This window comes from Dromaius novaehollandiae, chromosome 8 (assembly GCF_036370855.1).
Source record: "Dromaius novaehollandiae isolate bDroNov1 chromosome 8, bDroNov1.hap1, whole genome shotgun sequence".
NCBI classification, from domain to species: domain Eukaryota; kingdom Metazoa; phylum Chordata; class Aves; order Casuariiformes; family Dromaiidae; genus Dromaius; species Dromaius novaehollandiae.
This window is the reverse complement of record NC_088105.1, coordinates 33,209,664-33,235,121: the sequence shown is the minus strand read 5'-3', so window position 1 is coordinate 33,235,121 and position 25,458 is coordinate 33,209,664. Positions and strand designations below refer to the sequence as shown.

The 25,458-nt window shown below is 46.8% G+C and overlaps 1 protein-coding gene across 2 annotated transcripts in view; it reads right to left on the bottom strand.

The window, feature by feature from the left end:
• Window positions 1-13,824, bottom strand: part of SLC5A9 (solute carrier family 5 member 9) — a 30,526-nt gene extending 16,702 nt beyond the window's left edge. Inside the window, exons 1-5 of one of the 2 annotated variants that reach the window (XM_026104642.2) lie at window positions 13,542-13,824; window positions 9,034-9,230; window positions 7,084-7,155; window positions 4,514-4,618; window positions 2,486-2,650 (exon numbers count right to left, since the gene is read on the bottom strand). In XM_026104642.2, coding sequence (XP_025960427.2) covers window positions 2,486-2,650; window positions 4,514-4,618; window positions 7,084-7,155; window positions 9,034-9,162 — 471 coding nt within the window. In that variant the 5' untranslated portion in view covers window positions 9,163-9,230; window positions 13,542-13,824. The remainder of the gene's footprint in view (window positions 1-2,485; window positions 2,651-4,513; window positions 4,619-7,083; window positions 7,156-9,033; window positions 9,231-13,541) is intronic. The other variant, XM_026104649.2, reaches the window with a different exon arrangement.
• Between the last annotated feature and the right edge of the window lie 11,634 nt (window positions 13,825-25,458).

The following is a 25,458-nucleotide window of genomic DNA, read 5'->3' as shown; positions in this document are numbered from 1 at the left end:
AGCCTTTATGGCACAGAAGGCTCCTCACTGACACAGAGAGGTATTGGTGGAAACAGCCACACCACTTACTGACTGTGAAGAAATCTGTGGGGAGAAAGCAAGAGATGGGAAAGCGGAACCCGTGCCCTGGGAGCCTTTGGACTGAGCCTATGTCTCCACATGGCAGATTCATGAGGAAAGTGGGGTGAGTAGCACAGGCCAGTCTCTTCCCATCACCGTGGCTTAGTGTCCTCATGGCCAGGAGACACTCTTAGCCTGAAAGACCCTGAAAGACTCCTCATGAATCATTATATCTTGTGCCATGGTTTATTTATCTGAAATGGTCAGTAGCCTGCTTTTCTATTTGCACAGTTCAGCCTGCTGGAGTGACTCCAGTAAAACAGGTTATACCTGCTGAGGGCCTGACCAGAAATACAGAAATCCCCATAGGCTTCACTTTGATTGGACCTGTTAACAGAGAGATGGAAACCAGAGTCTGGGAGAAACCTAAAATTATGAGATAAATATCTTTCAGATGCAGAAGGTGATATGGGAGATGTGCATGTGTTGGGAAATCGACCTGAAGGACACTTGTAAACCTGGTAAGATACAGGCAAAGGCATTTGCAAAGTGAGACAGAAGGGATGGGGCAAGAATTGTTATTTTAGGTTCCACAGATAAGCACCTGGAAAGCAAGCATCCAGTACACCTCCTGATTCTGCAACCCTGAGATATGCTCTGAAGTGCTGGCATAAGGACACTACAGAAGCAACTCTGTATTCTGGCCTTTGACTTCCTAACAGGAAATGAAAAGAGCTCTGTAGCCATGCAGGATCGCTCCTTTGTCAATGCTGTTTATTCAGTTCTCTGCTCTTCTTCGCAAGCAGGAAGGACTCTACGATGCCCTAGTTGCTAAACTATGTTTGGTCAAAAAACAAAGGGGGAAAAATCCTTTTTGTAACCAACTGCCTGCTGTCCAGCCAGCTGCTAAATGATCTCTCTACAAACAAAGGCAGAGCTTAATACAAAGTGCCTGTCATGCCCATAAACTCCACTAGCCACATCCATCAGCCATGTGTGAATTAGCTGCACAGAGGAGAAACCATTGAGATGAAACAACAATGACTAAGGCCAGGGTTCTACTCTGAAAGGCATTGGCAAGTACTGCCTTGATGAAGGTCATATTGAAAGACTGGTCTCTTTCCACCACACCTATTGAGTGCCTGGCTGTGCACAGTGCTGTGCTATGGCAGGAAAGACCTTCCATTTACCCTGCATGTGCCCAATTCTGCTCCAAATGTCTCTTTGCAAGACCTCATTTTAGGCAATGCTTCAATCCTGCAGAGCAAAGCGCCTGGAGACAATGGTAGCAGCAATGAGTGACATGACCAGCACATGGCTGTTAGAGGAGGAAATCTATTCAGCACTCTCACCCTGTTCACATCTCCACTTCTCCTCAAGATCCCCCTGTGTGGATGCCTAGTGAGTGGGTGATTCTTATTTAGCTCCTTGAAACACATCTCCCAAGACCTGAGATGCAGCCAGTCTGGTAGAAAGACTCCAAGGTCTGCTTCCAAAGGCATGTGGGTGCTGCATCTCCAGTCAACATCTTCTGGGGCAGTTCGACATCAAATACCTTGACAGAGTCCAGTCAAAACTAACTTGGACCGGACATGGAGCAATCAGCTGGAGACAAAGGATGGACATTTTCAGTTCCTGTAATGGATTCCGAAATACAGTCCTCTCCCTCCAAGAGCACAGGTAGTCCTTATCAAATCTCTCCAAGAGATTTGCTCTCCAAGAGCATAAGTTCTCCATCTGCATTCACGACATTTAAATGAAAGGAAATACCCAAGAGTTTACATTGTTTTTTGGCTACCAGCAGGGTACAATTCTACCAGCAGGGAGCAAGCAAACCAGGAAGGATGCTGTGTTTTGTCTTCAGCTAGAAGCTATCTCCCTTTCACCACACAACACAAATGACAGAGAGAGATAGGAATAAATGTAATATGTTAATATAATAATGTTGAAAACTCGATTACAAGAACAACATCAAAATAATCACCAGGACAATGCAGATTTATGGTAATTTAAGAGAATTTCACATCTACAAGATGCAGCCTGTCAAATCCTCAGATGGGGTAATGCTGCGGCTGTTCCCCGTCTACATTGCCTAAGGTTTGCTCTGATGGATGGGTAAAAGCAGGCAGACAGCTATGGTATTTACACTGTTTAGTAATTAGCTGCCATATTCCTGTAAAGTTCTCACTGTGCATTGCTGTTTAATGAGCACTCTCTTTCTCTCTCTCTCAGGGCTGGTCTCCATGCTCAATGCAGAGGCAGGTATTTACTTGAGCAAAGCAGCACACTAACACAGTGATACTGTTTGTGATAGCTGAGCTGGTGCTTTCAAGGACATCTGAGTTATCTCTGAGCAACCCTGCGTTATTCCAGGAAGTCCTACGCCTGCCCTAGACACAAGGATTGCATTCAATTGGATACATACGGATATCTTGGTGAATATATAGAGAATGAGGGACAGTACAGACATGTAGATTTGAATCCTCTGCCCTCCAAATCTCTTCTGCAAGTATTCGGGCATAGTAACCACTCCTGCAGCGATGTAAACAGGCACAAAGATCCAGCCGAGAGCCACGAGTGCCCAGGTAGCCTGGTAACGAGAAAGAGAAAATAAATGCACATGATTCAACACATGGGAAGGTCTGTCTCCTCTTTCAGTGGACACCCTGAGAAAGCAAAAAGGTGCAGTGCTATGCAATGTATTTGGGAAACAGTCTGGGGGATGCACATAGGTTTTTGTCCCTGCTCAGAAGATATGATGACAGATGAATTATTGCAATAGAATTATAAACTTTGAACGTCTCCCCCTAAAAGTCCATTGCTTCTTTGTTACAGGGTGACACATCCTGTTCCACCTCTGTGCCTCTGGCAAGATGGTGTATTTTGTTGCTATGGGTGTCTAAAAGGAGAGGTTGTATCTGCTGGCCTTTGCAGTCATTGCTGCTGTGGCAATGAAGAGTTAAGTGATTCAGAGAAGGATGGGAGCATCTGTTTGTTGCTTGATTAGCAAGTGATGAGGCTGAGGCAACAGACTGTCCCTGTGGAGCATAAAAATAAGCAACAGTAAGACTCTACAGGGACATTCGCCTTTCAGACCTAAGCAGACCTGCTTCTGCATCAGGAAGATCAAGGGCAGTGTGGTTGCTACAGGTGAAGACTCTTTTGGAAGACATAAAGGCATCTCCCATCATGTATTTCTTCTCTAAAACCCAGCAAAAGCCCAAACAACAGATCTTTAATTTATATAAAAGCCATTAAACTATCAAACCCCACCTCCTGGATGTCTCAGGCTATTACCTTTCATCCAAGTACCTTATATTAGTCTAGATTTTCCTTAGATCAGTCATTTAAATTGTCAGAAATGAAACTGAGCCCTAGGGACAAACACTGTGAGAGACTGAGGAGAACAGCTACAGCTCCTGCAGTGGCTGAGACAGGCTTAGCTAAAAGATGCCCATAGCTGCCCCTGATCCCTGTAGCTGAGTGGTGTCCCATGCTGCAGTGAAAAAATAAAGCAACATCCTAAGGTCTTTCTCCAGTCTCAAAGAAATGGATCTAAACTCATGAAGTTAGATTTGCCTTGAAAATTTCAATTTATTGTCTTCATGGGTTTCTAAAAGGGTCTGCATAAATTTACTTAAAATATAGTAATCTTGATATGTTTTACATGCATCAGCCTGAATGCAGGCTCTGGGTTCTTCACAAAGCATTTGAAGGTGATCGTAATGGTTTAGGAAAAAACAGCTGCAGTGAATACATATACCAGGAAAGAGCCTTTCGTGGGCCCTGTCTGTGCTTCGCAAGTATCTGGAACTATTAGCAGCCTCTGCTGATGAAGACAAGAGATTTAGAGGTAGGTGAGTGATGCGTATTGTGAGGCTGGCACTAATCTCACTCCTCATCACTGCAGCTGAGAAATTTCATTAGCGTCACACACAAAGGGCCCAGTTTTCATGCTCCATGTGGTGTCAGTGGCAATTTTCCAGGTTATTTCAATAGGGCAGAATGAGACCTGCCTTCACACCCAGATGTTCACCCCAGAGATGTCACATTTCAGAAGATGACATGTGAATACAGCTTTGCCAATTCTCATGGCTTTACACTGCATTTAGCAGCACATGATGCCTTTTTTCCAAGTCCCTGTTCCTAGAATCCTGTGATCATCCAAGTACCTTTTTGGCATATGGTATCTTTTATCTTAGCCTTGATGACAGCAGGCTAAAAACATGGCCCGTGTACTTGTGGGAAGGTCAGAGAGCTAATAATTTAAGTGGATCCCATTTAAAGTAAAATTAAGATATCGTGTTTTGAGCTAGCTCAATTTCTGGAGGTCCTTCTCCTGAGGTTTGAGAACTTGGGGTTTCCGATACTGTTAGCAGCTGATTTTGGAGACTACCTCCCCCGTCCTTTTGTAAATAGTGATATTTTAATTGCCAGCTTAGCTGACTCTTACGTTCCACTCAAAGCCCCCAACGGCAAGGCCCCCAGCTGCTCCAGTGCCCGCCAGGCCAACCAATAAGCCACTGCCCACGTTGCTCGACATCAGAGATGCTCCGATCTGAAACACACAGAACAGGAACAAAAAACAGAAAGTCACCTTGAGAAATTTCTATATTGGTGCAAACATTTCCCTTGAGCACTTTCCCCAGGGCCTTATTTCCTTTCAGGTAGGTGGCTGGGTGGTAATGGACAATTGGATTTTCTCCCCCCTCTTTTAAAAAGACCTTACATATTTATGTCTTAAAGAAGGTATGTCTGCTGCCTTCCACCCACTCCAATGCACATTCTAATTGCAGAGTCAGAGCTCACTTTGGCAATGGTCTCCTTAGATATATGTCAGTTCTGGCAGTGAGGGGAAGTCTGGTGCAGCCAAATCAGACACCTCACTGACCAGGGAATGTGATGGATTTCTCCGTTTCCTTGTTATACGGCTAGCAATGTGCCTTCTCCAACCTTGCTGACCCTTTGGGCTCTACCTCTCTGTTGCCTGAAGAGATCCTTCCTTCTTTAAGTCTTGCACTGAACGTGATGTGGTGTTTACATAGCCATGGTGATAGGAATGCTCTTTTGGAGCTCCTCCTAAGGAAAGGGATCACTGACCCATAAGAGGGACAATGCTAGAAACATGCAGCCTTTTGTGTTCTTTGCCTACACATAGGTTCAAAGATACTCGGCTCTGTACTAGGTTGGAAAATGCTAATGCCTCAGGCTGACTATAACACTGTCCCTAGCATGGCTTATTGACCCCCTAATTGGAAGAATGCAAGCTCCAAGGTGCTTTAAACACAGACCAAAGAATATCTGACTTAATTGCTACTTTTATTTGGCACAAAGCCTCACCTCCTTTCTGTATGCCAAGGCCAAATCCCTCTCAGGGTCAGCTGAGAAGTTACCAAAAGGACAAGTCGAGCCCTTAACTCTCCAGAGAAAGTCTGCTCTTAGCCAAAACTTCTATGAGTAGCATTTCTCTCCCTGGTACTGCTCAACTTGAAACAAAGAATAGCGGAATTTGACCTGCTTCTCTCTTTTGAGTAAAGTAAAACATTAATATGGCATGAATGTTCACAGTGAATTCTGCCAACAGCTCTCCCTTCTTGTCTGTCTAAGAAAAGTCCTGATTTGAGAGCTGGCTGCCACAGTATGGATTTGCACCTTGGATAGGGACTGGAGCTCCCAAGAAATGTAAACAGTTTTCCTGATATACACATCAGACAGACACAGAAATACAGAAGACAGTAGCACAGAAGCAGCAGCCATAATGTCAGGGTTTGTTTGAGGCTGTTTAACACAGAGAAGAAATCTGTCACTCCCATAAAAATACACATGTAAATTGCGTATTCAAGGTCAAGACTACGAGGACCTGAACCTGCAGAAAGATCTGCAGAGCTGGAATTGGCTGTCTAGCTGGACAATCAAAATCAAAAAGTGAACAACATTAGAGGTTGCTTTGGACCTAAGAAGGTAAGTCAGAAGAGTCAAGACTGAAGAATAACCTGTAGCCACATGTTTAACCCAACAGACTCTGTGGCCACCTGTGGTTGGACCCAAGAACAATGAGAATTTTATTTTAAAAGAAGAAAGATACTGATAAGAAAATTTTTAATATCTTCTCATTTCTCCCTTACAGAAAAACATCAAGCTAAGTTTTTTCACTAAATGCCACTTAGCTGAGATAGAAGTATAATGAACACTTAAGAAATAACAGATTTTAGAGATACATGTGTGTCTCTGATGGAACAGGTTGAAAATTAAGTCCAGTGAATTTATGAGCAATGCACATCCAAAGGAAAGAAAAAAAGAAAAAACACAGTGTTTTGGTTGAAAAGTGCATTCCATTGCCCATGACTCACTGGAGAGATATATGGTGCTAGAGTTTGGCATTGGCTGAAAAGGATATTTATTCCTGTGGCATTTTTATTCCTTTAAAACTTTAATTTTTATATGTACCTTTCACTCCAAAGAAAAGGCACCTTCAATATATTTTTTTCTTTCATAGTGAAGATTTATACTTTGGTGGTTTGAAGTTTATATCCTTTACATTGTTAGTCAATAATGTTGACCTTACTCTCAATAGCAAGGGCTTGGATCACAAGTCCAGAGATTTGGGATTGTTTTCTTCTTGAATCTCTAAATGCATTTTTACTGAATAGTACATTCCTAGATTACCTAATTCTCTCTTGGCTTTGGGGACAACCATATGTTTCATGAGTTGGGGCCAAGGGGTTTCAAACCCAGCTGTGCAATGAGAGCTCCCTCACATCCACCAACATGAACATTTTTGGTGCTGACTTTAGTGGAGAAATTGAGCACTGAAAAAACTGAAGCTGCTAAACTCTCCTTTTGGCCTGGTAGCTCCATGCTGCAGCCTGTCAGCAAAACTGCATGGGATGATTTCTTGTGGATCCCTTGTGTCTCAAGGCTATGGTCAAAAAGTGTGGGAATCAGGTTCCCTTGCTAGACCTGCTTCCTTTGGATCTAGAATTGCTTTTAAACCATTAGAAACGGAGGGAGCAATTCACTCACAGGCCACCAGGTCATAGATCGTCCTGCCAGGAAATAGCCTCCAATGGTCCCCCGGCTTGCTCGTATGGATGACTGAAAAACACAGAAAAAAGGTGAGCGCCTCGATTCACCCACCCTCAAGCCAGACCCAACACTCAAACCCACTAGCCTTGAAACATCCTGTCAGCTACCTTTTGCACCACCCTAGTTCCGCTCCCTCGGGCATCATTGCAGTCAACTGGACCCCCTATTCAGAGCAGCATGGAAAGGTAGTTTGCAGATAGCTCTGATGCAGGCTGAAGCAGGGCCCCACGTATGTGGATGGGACCTGATTTTGAAGAGAATTTACATTCTCTCCGTTGCCCACTTGGATGTGGGAGGAAAGATGTGTGTGCAGGTGTCAGGTAGTGGAGGTGACTGGGAATGGGCCGAGCTGTGGTTTTCCGGTGCCGGTGGTGGTGACCTTGGCAGAGCCCTTCTTTGAACATAGTGCCTGGTGTGACCAACAGTCATCATCCTCCTGTGTTCAGAGAGAGCCTGAGGTATCTCTGTTTTGCAGGCACTCTGGGATAGCAGCAGCAATCTTCTTGCTGATACCTAGGGAAGACCAAGTAGTCTTCTCTGACAAGGCTAGAGGAAGGAAACCATGGTATTCATGACATCCTTTCAGGACCAAGCAGAGACTCTGAGTGCTGTGGAGACCCCAGGAGGAGCAGCACCAGAATGAAGCCTGTGCAGGAGCAGGAGCTCAATCTCTCCCCAGCGTGAGGGAAAGAACAATCAGCATCATGCCCTGGGAAGTGGCCAACATGCCTGATCAGTGCAGCTGGACCACTATGACGGAAATGCTTCCTCTTAACTCATATCCTCATTAGAAGGTGGGCAGCTTTCCCTGGAGTTGCAGACCCAAATCTTCATATGGCTCAGAGCAGCCTTCAGAGCCAAATAATGGAGAGCATGGCCCAAGGGTGGGAAGTAGGAGGCAACCATGTATCTCACAGGATCCTGACAAGGAATGAATTTTGTAATGGCATGCAGCTGCACACCAGGACTACTAGCGTGGCCCATTTCAGCAGCCCCGGCTGCCTATTGTTCTCCCACTGCTGTGAATTCAAGTTGCCCAGTGTCACGTTACTCAGGCCCAATGAGGGACTGCATGGGAACTGCAGGGATTTCAAGAGCCATAGGACAGCCATAGGCTAGCAAGCACCCCTGGTGTTACTGAGGCTGTCTGTTCTTGCTGTTTTCAGTCACTAGACCCTTGCAGTTGGGAACCTTAATAGACCAGTTTGCTGCAAAACATCAATCTGCATGGCAGTACCCGGACTGGTTAGCAGCACTACCACCAAGTCAGAAAAAGCCTGAGTGTTTGGTCTCAACATCAGCTCCAGAAATTGTTTAGTATATCTATTAGATGTGCCAGGTTACACTCCGCTTCTGCCTCTCTTTGTTTGGAGTTCTGGTGATCCAGCTTTGGAGAAAGGCTGCCTGAGCCTATTTAACGACTTTTCCTTGAATATACCCCTTGGGAATGAGAAAACACTTCAGCCAACCAGAACACTGTAGATATCTATGAAAGAGGTCTTCACAAAGCAAGGAGAACAAATAATAAATACTAATCTTTTTAAGGTTTCATTTCTGCCTTCCTCCGCACCATCCCAGCTTCCTTCTTGCCCTTGTTCCCTGCCACCAGCCTGGTCTGAGACTACGCTGCAACGGTGGAGAGGGACCCCAACCCCAGAATAGCATTCGAGGAATGCAAGGAATGACCATGTAGTTGTCACCATGGGGGAAAGTGGGGGAGGGATGAGTGCTCAAACGGAGATCACTGGCACCTCCAAAACCTGCTCAGTAGGGTCTGGGATAATGCAGGCACTTTGCAGGCAGATACCTTTGTACGCAGCAGGAGCCCGGTACAGAGCAGGTGCTCTCCCTTTGGCAGAGCTAAACCCAGTCACCTTGGAGACTCACCCATATCCCGACAGCAAGGACAAAGGCGAAGTAAACAATGACGATGACAATGTCGGCCACCCCAAAGGGCGCGCTTGTCTCCTCTGGCAGCGTGGGCAGCTCCGTGGCGGCTGAGGTGGGCTGGCTCATGGCTGCGAATGAACTGCCGATTTTCCCTTTCCCGCTGGACTTTGGTGTACATTGGCCTCCTTCAGTTCCTTTGTAATAATTAACAGGGTGGAGAAGGTGTGAGTGGGCAGCAGGAGCCAGGCAGCACCGTGGCTAATGCTTGCCCAGGGGGCCCCTGAAGTAGCTTTGGGACTGTGGGTCATAAGCAAGGGCCTCCCTACAGCTCTGGGGTGTAAGCAGCTCTCCCAGTGGCTTCTCTGTCCTCTGACCAGTGGTCCCTTCTGCTTCCCATTTACCCACCTGGGACAGCCATTGGGATGGCAAAGGAATAAATGTCAGATCAGCTTGTTCCCCCATGTTTCCTGTCACCTTCCTCCGTAGTGTACTAGAAGGGGAAGTTCCTCCTAAGAGGAGCTGTGTTAAGAGGAGAGTCATTCTTGCTTCTGGGTGTGTTTTTAGGCCATGCCTGCATAAGGTATCTATTTGTGCAGGATCTGCTGACCATGGCCAGCTGAACAGAGGAGTCCACATATACTTGGTGGAAATAAATACTCACAGTCCATTTGGACTGGTAGCTCTTAGAGGAATAAATAAACATTTTGTTCTGTGTTTGTTTAGCACCTAGTGCAATCTGGTGCTAATCTGTGGTTGGTGTCTTTGGTGCTATCATAATATGAGCAGTTAGTAATAAGGATATTTCAACTCCTATTGCAGAAAACTTTGCTTTTCAAAGTTTTGGTCTAGCCTGTGTTTGCCTTAAGGTGCTAGGTGCCAGAGTCCTGTGATTCAGTGAAAATCTCAGTTTTCACTAGACAGTAAAGCTGCTTCTAGCCTGCACACATGCAGGGAGAAACCTCGAAAACCTCTAGTGAGCTGTAAAGGTAAAGACAAGTAAATAAATCAAAAGCACATGGCACATCCATGAAATCATTATGTAGACTTTCCCCTGCATGTCGAGAGCCAGGACAGAAGAGCCTAGACTGGGTGGTTCATTTCACAATTCTAAAAGTTCTTTGTTGGGCACAAAATACAGCACTGAGGCAAATCATAAATCTGAGGGCTGGAGGGGACTGCCAGCAGTCCTTGCTCCCAATCCCCACACCAGGCAGGATGCTCTAACTCCACTGCCCCTTAGAGGGGGCCTTTCCACCCCATGGGAATGGGAGCAAGCCCCCAGGTTTGGAATTTGAAGAGAACTGCTCTCAAAGAGCATCTTAGACTTTGGTATTGAAGCATAGTTGCTCTTAAAACCCATAACCAAAAGCTGAGAGACGAACTGAGCCCTTAGCAGCAGCCGAGGTGAGAAGAGACCAGAGGACACAGGCACACAGGCACCACTGCTGTGCATGGCCCGGGGCCAGCTGCTGCCCTCACCCTGGAGTAGGGCACCAGCTGGAAAGCAGAGCCCACCCTGAGGTGCAGGACCCACACCCAGACCCCTAAGCCAAGGCTCCCAGGGGCCAGCCGTGGCAGGGCACCGGTGCCCCTGTCCTCACTCAGGCCAGCCTCGCTCCTTTACAGCCTCACACTGTAGCTCGGGGATCCTCTACGCTGCAAAGACCCACGGCGGCCCATCAGCAGAAGTGGAGGTGTGTTAAGGTGAACATTTTCACTTTGTGGGTAGCAAAGGGAGCAAAGCACAGCAGAGGAAACAGCTACGTTTTACCAGCAGGCTCCTCAGCACCACCACAGCCAGCAGCAAGGGAGTTAAGGTGCTTGTGTGACAAGCAGGGCCTCAGCCAAGGCCCTTGTGTGATGGAAGTGCACGAGCAGCAGATGCCGTGGGCATGGGCAGGTAGGAGGGCCTCTCCCTGCAGTTTGCACAGCAGCAAACTGGTAACTCCAGTTCCTCCTGCCTGTCCTGGAGGTGTTGGCAGCCACGTGGCCCAGTGGGGCTGTTTCCCAGCTGTGCGGGAACAACTTGCCTTTCTCCGCCTCCTAACGCTTGGGCCAAGCAGGAACCATCCCTCCACCTCCCTCTGTCCTTCAGCCTTGTTTGGGGGGGATAGGAGGGGTCCAGGACATTCCTGTGGGTATTTGAACTGCTGGTCATAACTCATGTACTCCAAGAGCCAGAGACTGCCACACAGGCATAGACCTGGTTTCCCAGGGTGGTTCTTCAGGATGCTAAAAGGCATTCACCTCACCCATCTTTTGGATCCCAACACCACCAACAATGCCACACGGGCCTGGCCTCTGTTTCCTCCCTGGTTTATAAAGACAAGCATCTTCAGATCATGGCTGGCCCTGGTCACCCTCTGGAGATCTCTCTCCCTCTCTCTCCACTGGCTATGGAAGATCTCCTTTTCTCTTTGACAGCTCTACATAGAGCCCACAGTGCTGTGAATGTCCAAGAAAGCTTCATTTCTCTGCCTCAGTTTTCCCACCTGCAGTAGCATCAAGGAGATCATGAATATGCCAGAGGTGTTTCACGAGCACTCCTTTGGAGGGGCTACTGCAGTAGAAGACACAGCAGAGGGGCAGGCATCCTCCTAAAGAGAGCTAGCAGGCAGAGCTGGAAGCTAAACAGATTTCCTTGTGAAATGTTTGCCTGGGGGCTGCCACTCCGGCAGGCACAGTGGGGTTTGTGCTGGAGACTGTCAGAAAAGAAACCATGAAGGTCTCTAGCTGCATGCTAAGAGAAAGAGGAGAAGACTTAGGGCACATACAGGATTATCTAGACCCTGGTACCAGCCCCCAAAACTCAAACATCCTCATCCATCCAAGAAGGTCTGGCAAGGGCTAACACTCACGGCCTCCCCAGGGGCCTTCAAGAGCTCAGTCATGAGCGTTTCTCCCAGCCCATGGCTCAAGACAAAAATCTAACTTATGAGAGGAAAATGTCTGACTCTCCTGGAGAACCAGCAGCCTGAGTGAGGCAAGTTTCCTGCTTGTAAGGGCTCTAGTTCAGTCTCAGCCATTGGCTCAAGTACAATGACTCTCCAGGGTCTCCACTCTGTGATGCCTCAGCATACTGGAAACACTATTCTCACACTTGGAAAAACAAAGCCAGTGCCAGCATGAGCTGACAGCATTTTGTTTCTCTCTTAGAAGATCTAGACTGGTGTCCCCTGCTCTGCAGGACCTTCCTCTGAAGCCTTGCAGCTCTGTGGGGCAGGGAAACCACTCCTGCTATCCTGTCTTGTTTCTGCAATGCTCTGACCTGATTGGGAAGGTCCTTGCCCCTGCCTGCAGCTATTTCATACCTTCCAATGTGGGACAGGGTCCTCAGCTCTGAGGGTACCAACCTGGTCTGGGGACAAGGTTGGCAGACCCACCCTGTTGGATCTGCGGCAGGCAAACTCCTGCACCAGCCTAGCTCTCCTTGACACCACCAGGCTCTGAATCAGGGTTGTCCCAGGCTGGCATGTGGGTCATGCTGCCCTGCTGCTCCCTTGTTCTGACAGCTTTGGGAGAGTTGTGTGCCAGCGCTCCTACCAGGATCACAAAGCAGTGACAAAGCTAGCTATAAGACACAAGCTTTCCCCAGGCAGTCCCTGTGGCCCTCAAAGCAGAACCAGCTCCAGCCCTGCAACCTCCCTCCCTACCATCTGTGGTCCTCCACCCGTGAAATATCATGTGTGACTTTTCAAACTGATGTGAGCTTCATTTGCTCTTTGTTTCAAGGGAGGCATCAAAACCTTTCTCCCATTTTGTTTTATTCTCGTCTCTCCCAGCATCTCGCTTAGAGTTTTGCAATGAATTTTCTTGCAAATGCTGGCTACTGACTTGCTAATTAATTGCTAAAGCAATGCCTCTGTCCACCCCCACTCCCAGGACTGAGGCTCTCTGGGAGCAGTGCCTCCCCATAGTCTCATTATCCACAAGAGACTTTTCAAGATGGAACTCTTTCAACAAGCTGAAGTACAGTTACCAGAAATTAAATATCTGGAAACCTAAATCCCCTGGTGTAAACAGGCAGCTCTCAGTGCACAGAGCTGATTTACGCTCACCCACACACTTCCCTCTAACACCGCAGCACCCAAAAGCAAAAAGACAGTCACGTAATCTTGAAATGCATCAAATTCCTGCCCAAGAAGCAAACAAAACCAGTGTCTCCAGTCCACCCAAACCAAGAATCCAGCCCTCTACAGGGAACCCAACCCAAAACACCTACCCAACCCAGCTCCTTTCATCTCATCATCCTGAGACACTGTACTAGTGAAAATTAACACTCGCAACACTGACATCCCTAAAAGTAAATAAACCTAATAATCCCATTCCCAGGAGCTATAAAACACCGCAAGTCTCCTGAGTCCCCTAGAAGGACATTGACTTGTGCCTGCAGGACCCTGACAAGCATTATTACACTGACTAGTTCACCCCAGCTGCGGGGCCAGCGCCATCGCTGGTGCAGTAGGCTAGGACTGCGGTGGCTGCGCCGCAGAAGCACTCGATACCTGAGCCCGTCCGCGGTGGTGTCCTGCTTCGTTGCCCTGCAGTCTTGTGGCCTTCCTCTCCCTGTCACCAGCTGGGGAGGTGTGCTTCAAGCCAGCTCTTTGGGGCTGGTGCGAAGGCGTGCTCCTCCTGCACTTCTCCCCGGGATACAGCTGTCACCCACCTCCTGTCACTGTCCCTGCCCACCGCTGCCGGGTGGATGATGCAAACCCAAGGTGCAAGGCATCCTTGACCCGGGTGCCGGCCTCCCGTGGTGCTGGCGTCCCAGGTGAGACGTGCAGCTCATGGCACACCCTGGGGAGAAGCACGGCTCTGCTGGGCCGTATCTGACAGCGGCATTTATCTTGCACTCCCTGGCTCGCCTTGCTCTTAAGTCAACATTGGCAGCCGTCCACCCCGAGGAGACGTGGTGCTCCTTGCCCTGTGGAATGGATGGGGTGGAGGGGGGGATTTCACATGTCTGGGAAGCAATAAAAATTCAGCACAGCTTGCATCCAATGGAGCAATCATTGGAGTGAAAAACATTACGGTGGCAGAAGACCAGCTGTTGTAAATAGGCAAATCTCTATTGATTTTAGGGGAGTTACTTTCGATTGCTCCCACTTATCTCTAGGCAGCTTGGCAAGGCACCTCAGATGCTCTGGTTACCTGTCCACCCTGTTGATACAAACCTGTCTTCCCTGGTACTCACAACACCTCAAAGCTTCTCAGTAGTATAAAAAAGCTGAATTTTGCTTTGTCAGTACTAATGGACAAGTCAGCGTATTTTATGCCTGTTGATGGGAATGCTGGGGATGGTAGAGGAAATGCTGGGCCTGGTGGGGAGGAGAGGAGTGTGTTGCTACAGGTAAAGGATAAAGCCCTCCCAGAGTTTCACTGAGGCATGAAATGGAGCTGGTAGAGGTGCTGTCTATAGCGATAGGTGTCAGGGGCAGAGGGCTATGCTGAGATGAGGAACACCAGTCTCCATCCCTTGCCTTCTCATCCTCAAGACATCTTTTTCTCCTCCACCTTCCCCAAACCTTTCCTCCTTGCGTTGGGATTCACTCCCTGGCACCTATTTTGCACGCCCAGCCTAGCTTCATTTTGTCTCTCTTTTGCCCCTCTTGTGGGGCTAGCAAAGAGCAGGCAGAAGAAAGCTGCTAACACTTGGACAGTGGTGCCAGGGCTACTCCATGCACCCATCTCCTCGGACAGCCACCAAGAGGTGGTCCTGTGGGTGCTGGGCCCTGCGGTGAGACCTCTTTCACTGCTGTCGCAATGTCCAGTGGAGGAGCAGGGCAGGCAGCAGAGGAGTTGCAGTCTCTTAACCCCCTGCAGTTTTAAGCAGTACCTTGGAGTTGCACTGTGACTGCCAGAAGCCTTTTGGAGTATGGCAATGCTGCTCTATTAATACGCTCTCCTCTTGTTGCAGCAAAACTGACAGGACGTTTAGTGTCCTCTGGTGGAGTGTGTTTTCTGACTCATGTCGCAGCAGCTGAGAATGAGCCCTTGAGGGACTGAAAATTATAAGTGGCGTTTCAAAGAGCACAGCTCAAAAAAAAGTGCTGAAGAGCAAGTGTTTCTGGGGCAAAGGATGTTCTGTTAAGTGACAGGCAATTATTTTTGCAAATGTTAACGAATAAATGGACTTCCTCTTCATTATGAAGCTACTTCACAGTCATCAGCAAATAGCTCCAATGACAATTAGTGAATTTCTAAATGGATTGAGAAATTGGCCTATATACAGATAACAATGCAATGAGGCAAGACAATAGTCAAGCCTCACTTCTTACCTCCTGAGGGGATTTTTTTGTGCATACTGGATGGGTGAGACATTCAGCTAAGCATTATTTTCTTCTCAGCCCTTTCTCAGAGGGAATGACTCTTGAATAAAATCCAGGAGTTTAATTCTAGTTTGAAATGAATGGGTTTTAAATATATCTAATGCTTAAATGCAAGCTATTTAGATCAGAGCCTGCTCCTGAGGAATAGCTTGGTAGGGAGCAGAAACAGACAGAGGGAAGAAGACCAGGAGACCGCTGTGGTTGCTACCACAGCTCTTTTCTTCCCTCTGCAGGCCACACTCTGATTTTCACTCCTGGACTGTCCCATAAACCTGGAGCAAGTCCACCACTTCAATTTGCTTGCTTTCTTTTTCTTTTCTTTTTTTTTCTTTTTTCTTTTAAACACCAGGGTGAGTGGTAAATGACTGTGCTGAAACCAGTGGTATAAGCACTGTGCAGAATAGCCAGGGAACATGCTGATTTTGGTGGGAACCTCAGTGCCTCACCTTGGCAGGCTCCTTTATCCAGCTTTCTGTGTGCATCACATCAAGTGGAAAGCTCACAGCTCCATGTGTCAGAGAAAACTCCTGTTCACTGCCATTGCAGGGGGAGAGCCTGCAGCTGATGTCTCTGCTTAGCATCGATGTCACGATGCTGGTACAAAAGCAAACGGGTTTATGGTGGACATGCTGTCTCTAGGTCCTCCACTTGGTTGGTAGCTGTGAGCATGGACCTGTCCTAAAAATGGCACAGACTCATGCTTTCCCCTCCTCACTATACCCTGAAGATCACCTGCAGCTCCTATCTGAACACTGTGGACCTATGATCCTATAATCTGTGTATAGAATAGGATGTCCTTGAAATATAAGGCAGTTACAAGTAAGCACATAATTTTGCTGCACATAACTGAGACAGTTGCTGAGTGGAGACACCCTGGGCTAAATGTGATGTTACCAATCAAGTCATTCTAGGCTGAAATGAATGTTACTGAGAACAGAGAAGCATCCCGTCTGCCTTTTACTCAGATTCATTCATCTGCTGGCCTGAACAAGGGTTTGCTGCTCCTCATCCAGCCGAGCATCAGCTACTCTTCTGGATGCCCCTTCCTGCCTCATTCACCCTGCTGAGAAACTTCTGTGACTGCTGATAAATTAAGGTGAGAAGCCACAGGCAGAGTTTCAAGTTATACTTGCAGCTGTGGCTGCCTAGAAAAATCATTCTACGACTGAGTAGATTTAGGCTGGATAAAATATGTCATATTTACTGAGTGACTTTTCTGACTAAGAGCCAGACTTTGAAAGATATTAGCAAGGGTAAAACATTAAGTGACAGAACAAGGACACTTTAGATGAAGGATGTTTTTCTCCCTTTAATTTACTCCCCTGTACAGTCTTGCAAAGATCTCAACAGAGTGAGTGTCCTTATTGATGGATACACTATCCTTGTTAAGATGGGACAATATACTTATTTACAGCGTTCATCATTGTCACGAAGGCACAAAGCAAACAGATATAACTAATGAAGATTTAGCTATTACTTAATGTCTTTGCCAACTCCATGCAGAAGTCTGGGTAAAAGCCTTCGGAATAAATACATTTTTTTTTTAAGGAGCATTTTAAATGAATTTAAGGCATGAAGGGATCTGTTTGCACTTTGTATTAGGACTCTGGGTACTGCTTTTTTGGAAAGAAGCACAGGTTTGGAGTACAAATGAAATGATGATCTGAGAAACACTAAAGAAGGAGTGAAAAATCAAAGAACATAGAAGAAAGGTGAACTGGGCTGTTCACATCTTGTAGACATCTACTATTTGTCTTACAGAATGGCCATTAACAATATGACACCAAACCCCACCAAGGACCACCCTTCCGCTGAAGAATTTACTGCATTCCTGCTGAAAGCTGCACAGGCCCTAGGAGCTGAGCTGTGAACTGCCAGAGAAAGTTCATTGCCAGAACCAGACCTAAACAAGGATTTAATGAAGACAAGATGAAGATATGAAACACAGCTAAAGCCAACACTAATCTTATTCTATTGATTATGCTGTTGCTTATGGTCCATCTCATCTTAGACACTTGCTAGTAAGTGGAATCATTCACTTGTGCTGTGGCGGTGGTGATGCTGCACAGTGAGGCTGTTGTGAGTTTGTGGCCATTAGATACCACCAGCAATCTGAAGATTCAATACCAATGAATGAACAAACAGAAGAGATGGAGGAGCTGCAATAAGAACAAGTCTACCTCATTTCACCTTCTCCAGGTGCCTCTGAAGACAACAGCCAGGCAAGGCGAGCTGGTTCGCAGCAGGAGTAGGGTCAGGTTGCCTGGGAAGCAAAGAGGAGACATGGCTGGCAATGTGCTATGGTCCCTGTGAGATGTTTGTTGAGTTCTAGTCAGCATAAAAAAGACAACCAGAGCGCTGAAAGCTTTACAGGTGGACCAGGAAAGTCCCAGCAAAACAAGCAACACTCCACAGCAAGACAGATAAGGTCATGCTTCATGGCCCTTTCAAAAAGTATATTTGGCTGGGACTACAGGAACAACCAGTTTCTCTTCTTGTCCTACAATCTGCTGTCTGAGAATCACCAGGAACTTAGACCTGGAAAGCTCCTGTGGGGTAAGTGAAGGAGGAGGCCTATGATATGGGCCCATGCTGTTCCCCGCTATGACCTTGCACAGCCCAGACCACACAGTGGGGAAGAAAACAGTCTTTGCCGAGTGATTTTGATAGGTGTTCTGTAAAAAGCACTCCCTATGCACAACTAAAATGCAATCCAATGCATGTGATTTTCACTGTGTGTCACATTTCAAGAAAAAAGACTCCATGACAAAAGCACAAATCTCAACTGCCTTGATGTTTTGGAACTGCAGATTCAATCAGGTATTGGCAGTTTTGATTCATCTCTGCTTAGTGACTATTTAGAAAATCCTTCTCCATGGCAGGGAAAAATGGCAAAGAAGAATTATAACCTTCATTTTTGAGTTAGAAGTCAAAATAAGGACATTATCCCTTTTGACAGATTAGTCTGCTTAGAGTTCTGGTGGTTGTTTTTGCTGGGAGGTGAAGTCTGGTGCAAGCCTGCATGCTCTAAAACAAAATGGAGTCCAACAGGAGAAACCAAGGAAAAGTTTCTTTCCATTTGGCATTTTGTCCCAAAGCTCTGCAGGGATTTTATTAAGGTTATGCTGTCTTCCTCAGTCTTCTTTGCTGCTTCTGCCCCTCTCTCATATGCAGGTCTCCCAAACAATGCTCTGTTCTCTATGCTTGCATACAGGCCCCAGGGAAAATGTCTCTGCCCACCAGGTTCAGCTGCTACCCATCCCTTGATTGTAGTCCTGAGAGTTTGGGGCAGCGGCTCCTGTTGTTCCAACAAGCTATCGCTGAACAAGCCTAACTGCTTTTCACATCTACACTCAATGAAAGGCAGTTAAACTTCATTGTCACTTCCCTACAGCTACTCAGTTACAGCCTCTCAATGGAACTGGGAATGAGTCAAACTCAGCAGCTGCAAGTCACCGTTTTTAGCTTCAACAGCCTTCTGCGAAGCCTGTTGACCCATTTCTAGTTGGAACATTTTTCAAAGCGAACTGGACATACAACTTTTTTTAGCTTAAAGGGGGAATATTTGAAGGATGCTGCACTTCCTTTGACCAGTCAATAAAATAGATGTTGTAAAGCTCTAAGGACAAAGGATACATATATATAAAGCTAATATAGTCTTCAGAGTTACTATCCCCAAGGAAAAGAACCAGCAAGGAAGGCTGAGCCAAAATGGTTGCTGAAAGAATGAAAATCAGACTTAATGGTTTGCTACAGTTTGTGGGGACTGGGGAAAGAAAGTCTGGAACTGAAGGAGTTGTCAGGCAGTGAGATAGGGTTACATTTCCTCTACATGGAGCCTGCAGTGTCGGCTTGATTAGGTGAGAGAACTTGGGATCGCTACAGAGAAAGCGGTCTTGCTCCCTGTCAACTTGCAAAAGCTAATCAGCATCCCAAAATGACAGCTCCCTCCAGGGTGATATTTCTTAAAGCAAAATAAAATAAAATAAAAAGTCTCTTTGGTTGAGTTTCCAACCTAGCTGCCCTACAAAAAAGTTCGAATGAAATAGAAAGACTATGACATTCTTCAGCAAAGAACCCCAAATGTTAATCTTCACCATGATAATACTAATAACTTTCATGACTTCAGTACCTTAGTTGAGCAGCTTGTATCCTGAGGAATACATCAGGCTTGATAAACTACTGCCATCAACTTGCACAGTATGATGAGACTTAGTGTGGGAGGATGCTGCTGTTTCACGATGCCCTGGAGAAGCTGAGGACAAAACGTGATAAAGAACCCCATGTGGAGCTGAAATTCCACGGAAGGATTTTAAGTACATGGAAATGGAATCATCCAGTTTGGGACTCTGGCCAGGACACAAAAAATAATGCCCTTATTCTTGGCCAAAGCATCGGGGGAGTTTTGTTACTGCCAGCTCTAAGCCTTAAAAATTCGTGAGTTGGGGGCCAAAATTGAATATTGCCTTAGATATCATGAGGATTTTTTTCATTCTTAGCAGAATAGCTTTTTTGTTCCTTCTTGTTTCTGCTCCCTTAGGGTGCACTTTTATACTTTGCTCCACCACAAGGAGTTCTAGCAATGAACTTCATATTTCCATGGAATTTGGGATGCTTGCTGCAATCCCATGAGTCCAGAAACTGGGACTTCAGAAAAAACAATAAACCTCACTAATTTCACAAGAGACTTGCAAATGCTGGCACTCAGCTGAGGCTCTTCTCTTAAACTCTTGCACTCTCTAGTGTGATCTCTAGTATTTGATGCGAGGCTGCCTTCCAGACATCAGCTCTAGTGTCAGTTCTCTGTGAAACAAGAGACCCTGAGAAACAAGCTCTTCTGTGAGCAGTAAACTGATGAAAACCAGTTCCATTGGATTTGTCCTGTGATAGGAGCCTTTGGTGTTGGAGGAAGGTGTGGGCTCTCACTGCAGTGTTTCCAGAGGTCAGAGCCTGTCTCTGCTGTGGATTCTCTCTGGGACAGTAAAGGCTGAAGCTCACACTTCCATCTTTCCCTCACCAGTGGGGCTGATTGCCTAGGTAGAGGAAAAAGAGCCTTTTACTTTCATATACGTATCCTTGTGAGAACTTAAGACTATTAGCTCTCATTTTGTCAATGTTAACCAATGCATGCAACAGTGACTGGGGCCAGGACTGGTGCTCAGAAGGATAAATGCACCCTGCCACATCCACACTGTGATTGCCCTAGGAAATTCCCCTTCTGAATCCTAGGAAATAAATTCCTGAGCTGACTCTGGCAGTATCTGTGGCTTTTCACCTCCCACCTAAAGGAGTCCTGCATGCAGGGGAAGCAGGAACAATGTCCCAGTAGCCAGCACTGTCTGGGACATTTGCACAGCCATTAGCTTTATGCTTTAACCCAAAGCAGAAGGGGTGATGCGTTGGGTCACATGCAGAGGGGACAGATGCCTGCCAGCAGGTTATGCAGCACCACTGTGTTAGTTGATGTGCCTGACAAGGCCTAGGGTAAGAGGGGCAGCTGCAGCATGGGGCTATGGCAAGGGAAAGGGTTTTCCCAGACCAGGTGGGGGTGCAAATGGCACCATGAACTAACCATTCATGCTGTGAAGAATGAGTAGCGTTCGTGCAGTAGACCTGGGACCAGTCTGACTCACATCTCCTTTGGCAAATATACAGCAGAATAACTCTGGAACTGAGCGATTCAATGCAAAACAGTAGCTAGAGACTCATGTTCTCAGTAACAACTTTATTCATTGTTAACTTGCTTTTCTGTGCTTAAGCAACTGGAAAACAGCAGAAAAAAAAATTAATGGATTGTATCTCACCCCCACTTCCCCCCACCTCCTGTCAGTTTTAGGATCTATCTAAATAAAAAAATAAAATTAGATTAGTCCTCAGTGAATCAGCAGGTTTACTCGAGTGCTTAAATCCTGCTTGTGCTTCAGTACTCTGCCATACTAGGATTGATTCACCCCCACACACGTGCACCTTGAAACAAGGTCCCCTTTGCCATTTTGCATGCACCTGCTTTGCTCAGAGCGGCTCGGGAACGCAGCTGGCTCCTCCTGCAGCTCCCTTTCCCCCGGGGATGGCCCAGCTGCCACCTGAGCCGCAGGGTGCAAGGCCCAGGGAGAACCCCAGCAGCAGTCCTGGTCCAGCGGCAAAGCGCTGGCCAGCCAGCTCCGGCGCGGCGCAGTTACCAGCAGATGGCAGCTGGAGATCACTGCGGTGCAGCTCCACAGTGGTGGGGAGGAAGGTTTGGGTTTTATCCGCTCGCAAGTAACTGGTGAGCTCGGTGCAGCCACAGCCTCTCTACTGAGGGGGGTGCAAGCTGCCTGCTTTCCAGCCTGGGGTGGGGATGAACACGCAGGGAGCTTCCGCAAGAAGGACAGAGAAAAGAGGCTGGGGAGGACACAGCACTCATTTACTTCCATGCACAGTAAAGAAAAAAGAAAAAAAAAAAAGAAAAACACAAACAAACAACCCCCCCCACCAATTTGTGAGCCATGTCCCCCCTCCCTCTGCCCCATGCTTGATTTCTAAAGTTACAAGATCATTTAGATCTCATTTTCCAAACCAACCCAACCTCAGAACTGCTCACATAAGTCCCAGCTGGCCTTCCCAAACACATTTTGGATAGAGTAACTCAGAGTATAGCAGCAGTCCCTGAGCACACATGCATCCCTGCAACCTCAAGGCCCAGCCCACAGTGGATTGCACCACTGTGCTACAGCATTTCTCCACAACACCAGGCCCAGAGATGAGCATTTTCCTGTTATTATCACCTGTTCCATTCCTTTTTGGACCCCACTGCTCAGAGACATCCCTCCCTCTATCCTTATCAGTCCTGCAACAGGACCACTTCACCTTCTCTCCCTCTAGTCATGCCTCTTCCTCCAGCTGCACTTACTTACTTACTTACTTACTTACTTACTTACTTACTTACTTACTTACTCACTCACTCACTTCCTTCCTTCCAATCTCCTATCCCTGTCCCTGTCCTTGCTCTTCCTCTTCCCAGCCCTTCCTGCTCCCTATGGTGCTGATGGCCTAAGTAGGACAGCTCAGAAAAGGGGGGGTATGCAAATCACCATTTATCCAGTGCAGCTGTGGGAGCTGATCAGCCCCATCTGCTCACTCAGAGGAGCTTTCTCCCATGAGCCACGGAATTGAGGATCAGGCCCTTTCCCTGACTGATTGACTGACTAATTGATCCTCTGTCAAGAGGCCAAGATGGGCTCAGAATGGACTAGTACAGACTGCTTGGGTTACCTTCTCAGGCCACACCACAGGAATGCTTCATTTCAAATGATATTAAATACCCTCTCAGCTGACAAAAGGGGTTTGTCTCCTGCTGGCCAGATCTGCACCCAGGGAGCCAGTACAGAGCCCTGCCTACGCTTGCTGCCTGCCCCAGTGAATCAGATGGCAGTTGTGTCCCACCAACGGCAACCACAGCCGTTCACACCTCCTGTTTCTTTTGAGTCCCCCTCAAGGTACTGATAGCATGTTGGCAGACGTTGTATAGACGCACATGTAAAATGTCTGTCTAAGCAGGTAAGACAAAGAATAGTTAGTGTGTTCCAAATGGGGTGACATCTGGGGAGCCTCTAGCACAGCTGAATCTGGGTCCACCGTCACCCTGAGCAGCATTTTAGCAGAAGAGGATCCCTTCTGTCCTGGCTTCTTGCAGCCTTTCACAGGCAGCACAGGGATGACTCACATGCAGAAGGTTTTCTTAGCAAGGATGAAGAATGGAAATACTGTTTTTCTCCCCCTCCACCTACCACCCCCAAGCCCCAAAGCTTCAATTCTGTAGGAACTGATGAGGCCTAAAAGGGGAACAGACAACACATCAAGCAGTACCAGGTCAGTCCAACCCCAGTTTCTCATTTACCAATGTCAGCCTCCTGTCCAAGCTTTCTTTGGCTTTCATCTCTCCTTTTATCTGTGTGCTGTCTCTGGTTTGCCCTTCTGGTTGCTACTGCTTTGATCTCTCAAACCTCTGTAATCCAAAGCCGAATCTATGATAGCTTATATTGTAGAGTTTGCACATTTGTACTGTTGTGACACTCTTTAATTTATTTCTCCCCCCTCCCCAAACTTCAAGCAGATTCTCTTTGTGCAGCAACTGGACATTTTATATGTCCAGCCTAGTCAAGTGTCCCTTTTATCCTGCCCCAGACCCTTGGACCTTCGCATCCCTGTGCTGCTGTTCTTGGTTTCTCCCATCATATCATTGTAGTGGTACTGACTTTGAAGGCTAAGGGCTGTACCTGACTTTTGGAGGTCTGCAAGAACCTCAGGATATATTAATACAATATATATGCCTATGGTATATTACCTGGACCATAAATGGCACAGTATGATCTAGTAAGCACTGCAAACAAAGAGGGAGCTCACCCAGTGAGCAAATTCATTTGGCTTCAGCTATTTTTTCAGCCAAAGGTGGATGATTATTCTGCATTTCACCATGAGTACAGCAGGAAGAGAAAAAAGTCAACAGCAGAACAAGCCTTTAAGTAAGTCTTGCTATTCCCAGGTAGGGATGTGGCCATCAGCCAGTTACTGGCGCACCTATTTCTTCCATCATGGAGAGTGCAGGCCTGAGTGTAGGCTACAGAGATTAACTGTGATCCTCAGAGCCAGCGAGCACTATGGTAACCATGTGTGTGCCGTAGCCTCCACGTGAAGGGCACTTCTATCTTGCTTCCTCATGCACTGGCCCCTCAGATTGTTTGCCAATAGTCTTAGAATAGCTATGTGCAAAGAAAGTGCTCTAATTTTTAAGGTGAGAATATAAGAGAGGGGAAACATTATAAATTACAGTTGTCCTTTGAACTTCTCAATACTTCTTCACCATCAGGGACACTGTCAGAGCAACTCAGAGGTCTCCCTTGTGGCCGCTTGCTGATATGGATCCAATCAAAAAGAAGAATGAGTCAAACTGCACTTCATTTTCTGCTCAAAATTTTCTGGGATACAGGCCTATCTGAAAGCAACCTCTTCTCCTCATCCTCTCGTTCCCCAGAGCTGCTGTGCCTCCGTCCTTTCTGTCCCTCTCAGTCTCCTGAGCTGGCTTCAGGTGCCCCAAGCTGTTGCTCTGCTCAATCTCAGCATCAGGGGGAGCAGCTGATGCAATGAAATCTGTCTCTCCTTTAATTCACAACCAGCCTTCCTAGAGCAGAAGGGCACTGGCTGCCTCTCTTCAGGCTGATTCCTTTTGAAAGCAAAGCACATAGCATCAGACCTGTGTTTATTTTCCCTTCAAATTAGGGTGGCTTGATTTTAATTGAGAGATCTGCCAGAATAAGCCACGTTTGTGCAGCTGTCATTAGAAATGCATGCTTTCTTTTTTCCTTTTTCCTTTTTTCTTTTTTTTCTTTTTTCTTTTTTCTCCTCTCCTCTTCTCTCCTCTCCTCTTCTCTCCTCCCCTCTCCTCTCTGCTCTTCTCCCCTTTCCCCTTCCCTTTCACTTTCCCCTTCTACTATTTTTATTTATTTTATTTTTATTTTTTTCTGTCTTTCCATGTGAAAGAGTATGTTAGCCCAAGTTCCTGTGTTGATCTCTAGAGGAAGAAGTTTGCAGTTTGCATAGGAACTTGCTAAAGTTTGATTATACAGGGATATTTTTTTTCTATCCCTTCAATCTATCAAAGCCAGAGATGTCCTTTCTTTGTGTCACCATGTCTTCATATGAAGAATGCCTTGCCAGCTGGAATTGCATCAAATGCACGTGGATCTACAGACCACAGCATTTTGAACATGACTGCCCCACATTATCCCCTTCCTGATTGATTCGGGAAGAATCTCTTGTGATTTTCTTGTCTTCCTTAACCTCTTTTTACAATGACTTTTTTTAAAGGGGTCATAGGCTTTGGGTTGACTCCTGGGACTGGCTGTGCCCATATAACTAAGGTGGCTGGGAAAGGCCAGACCTGCACAGCTCTGCTGCACCCTCTGCCTGAGTCAGTGACACTGCAGTGGATTCAGAGGGATCCACTCCACCCATGGGCAGTCCTTTACCCAAGGCTTTCTCTTTTCAGGGTGAAGTACTGAAAAGTCCTGGGAGGAGTGCATTAGGGGCTGAAGAACTGCCATCAGATACTTACAAA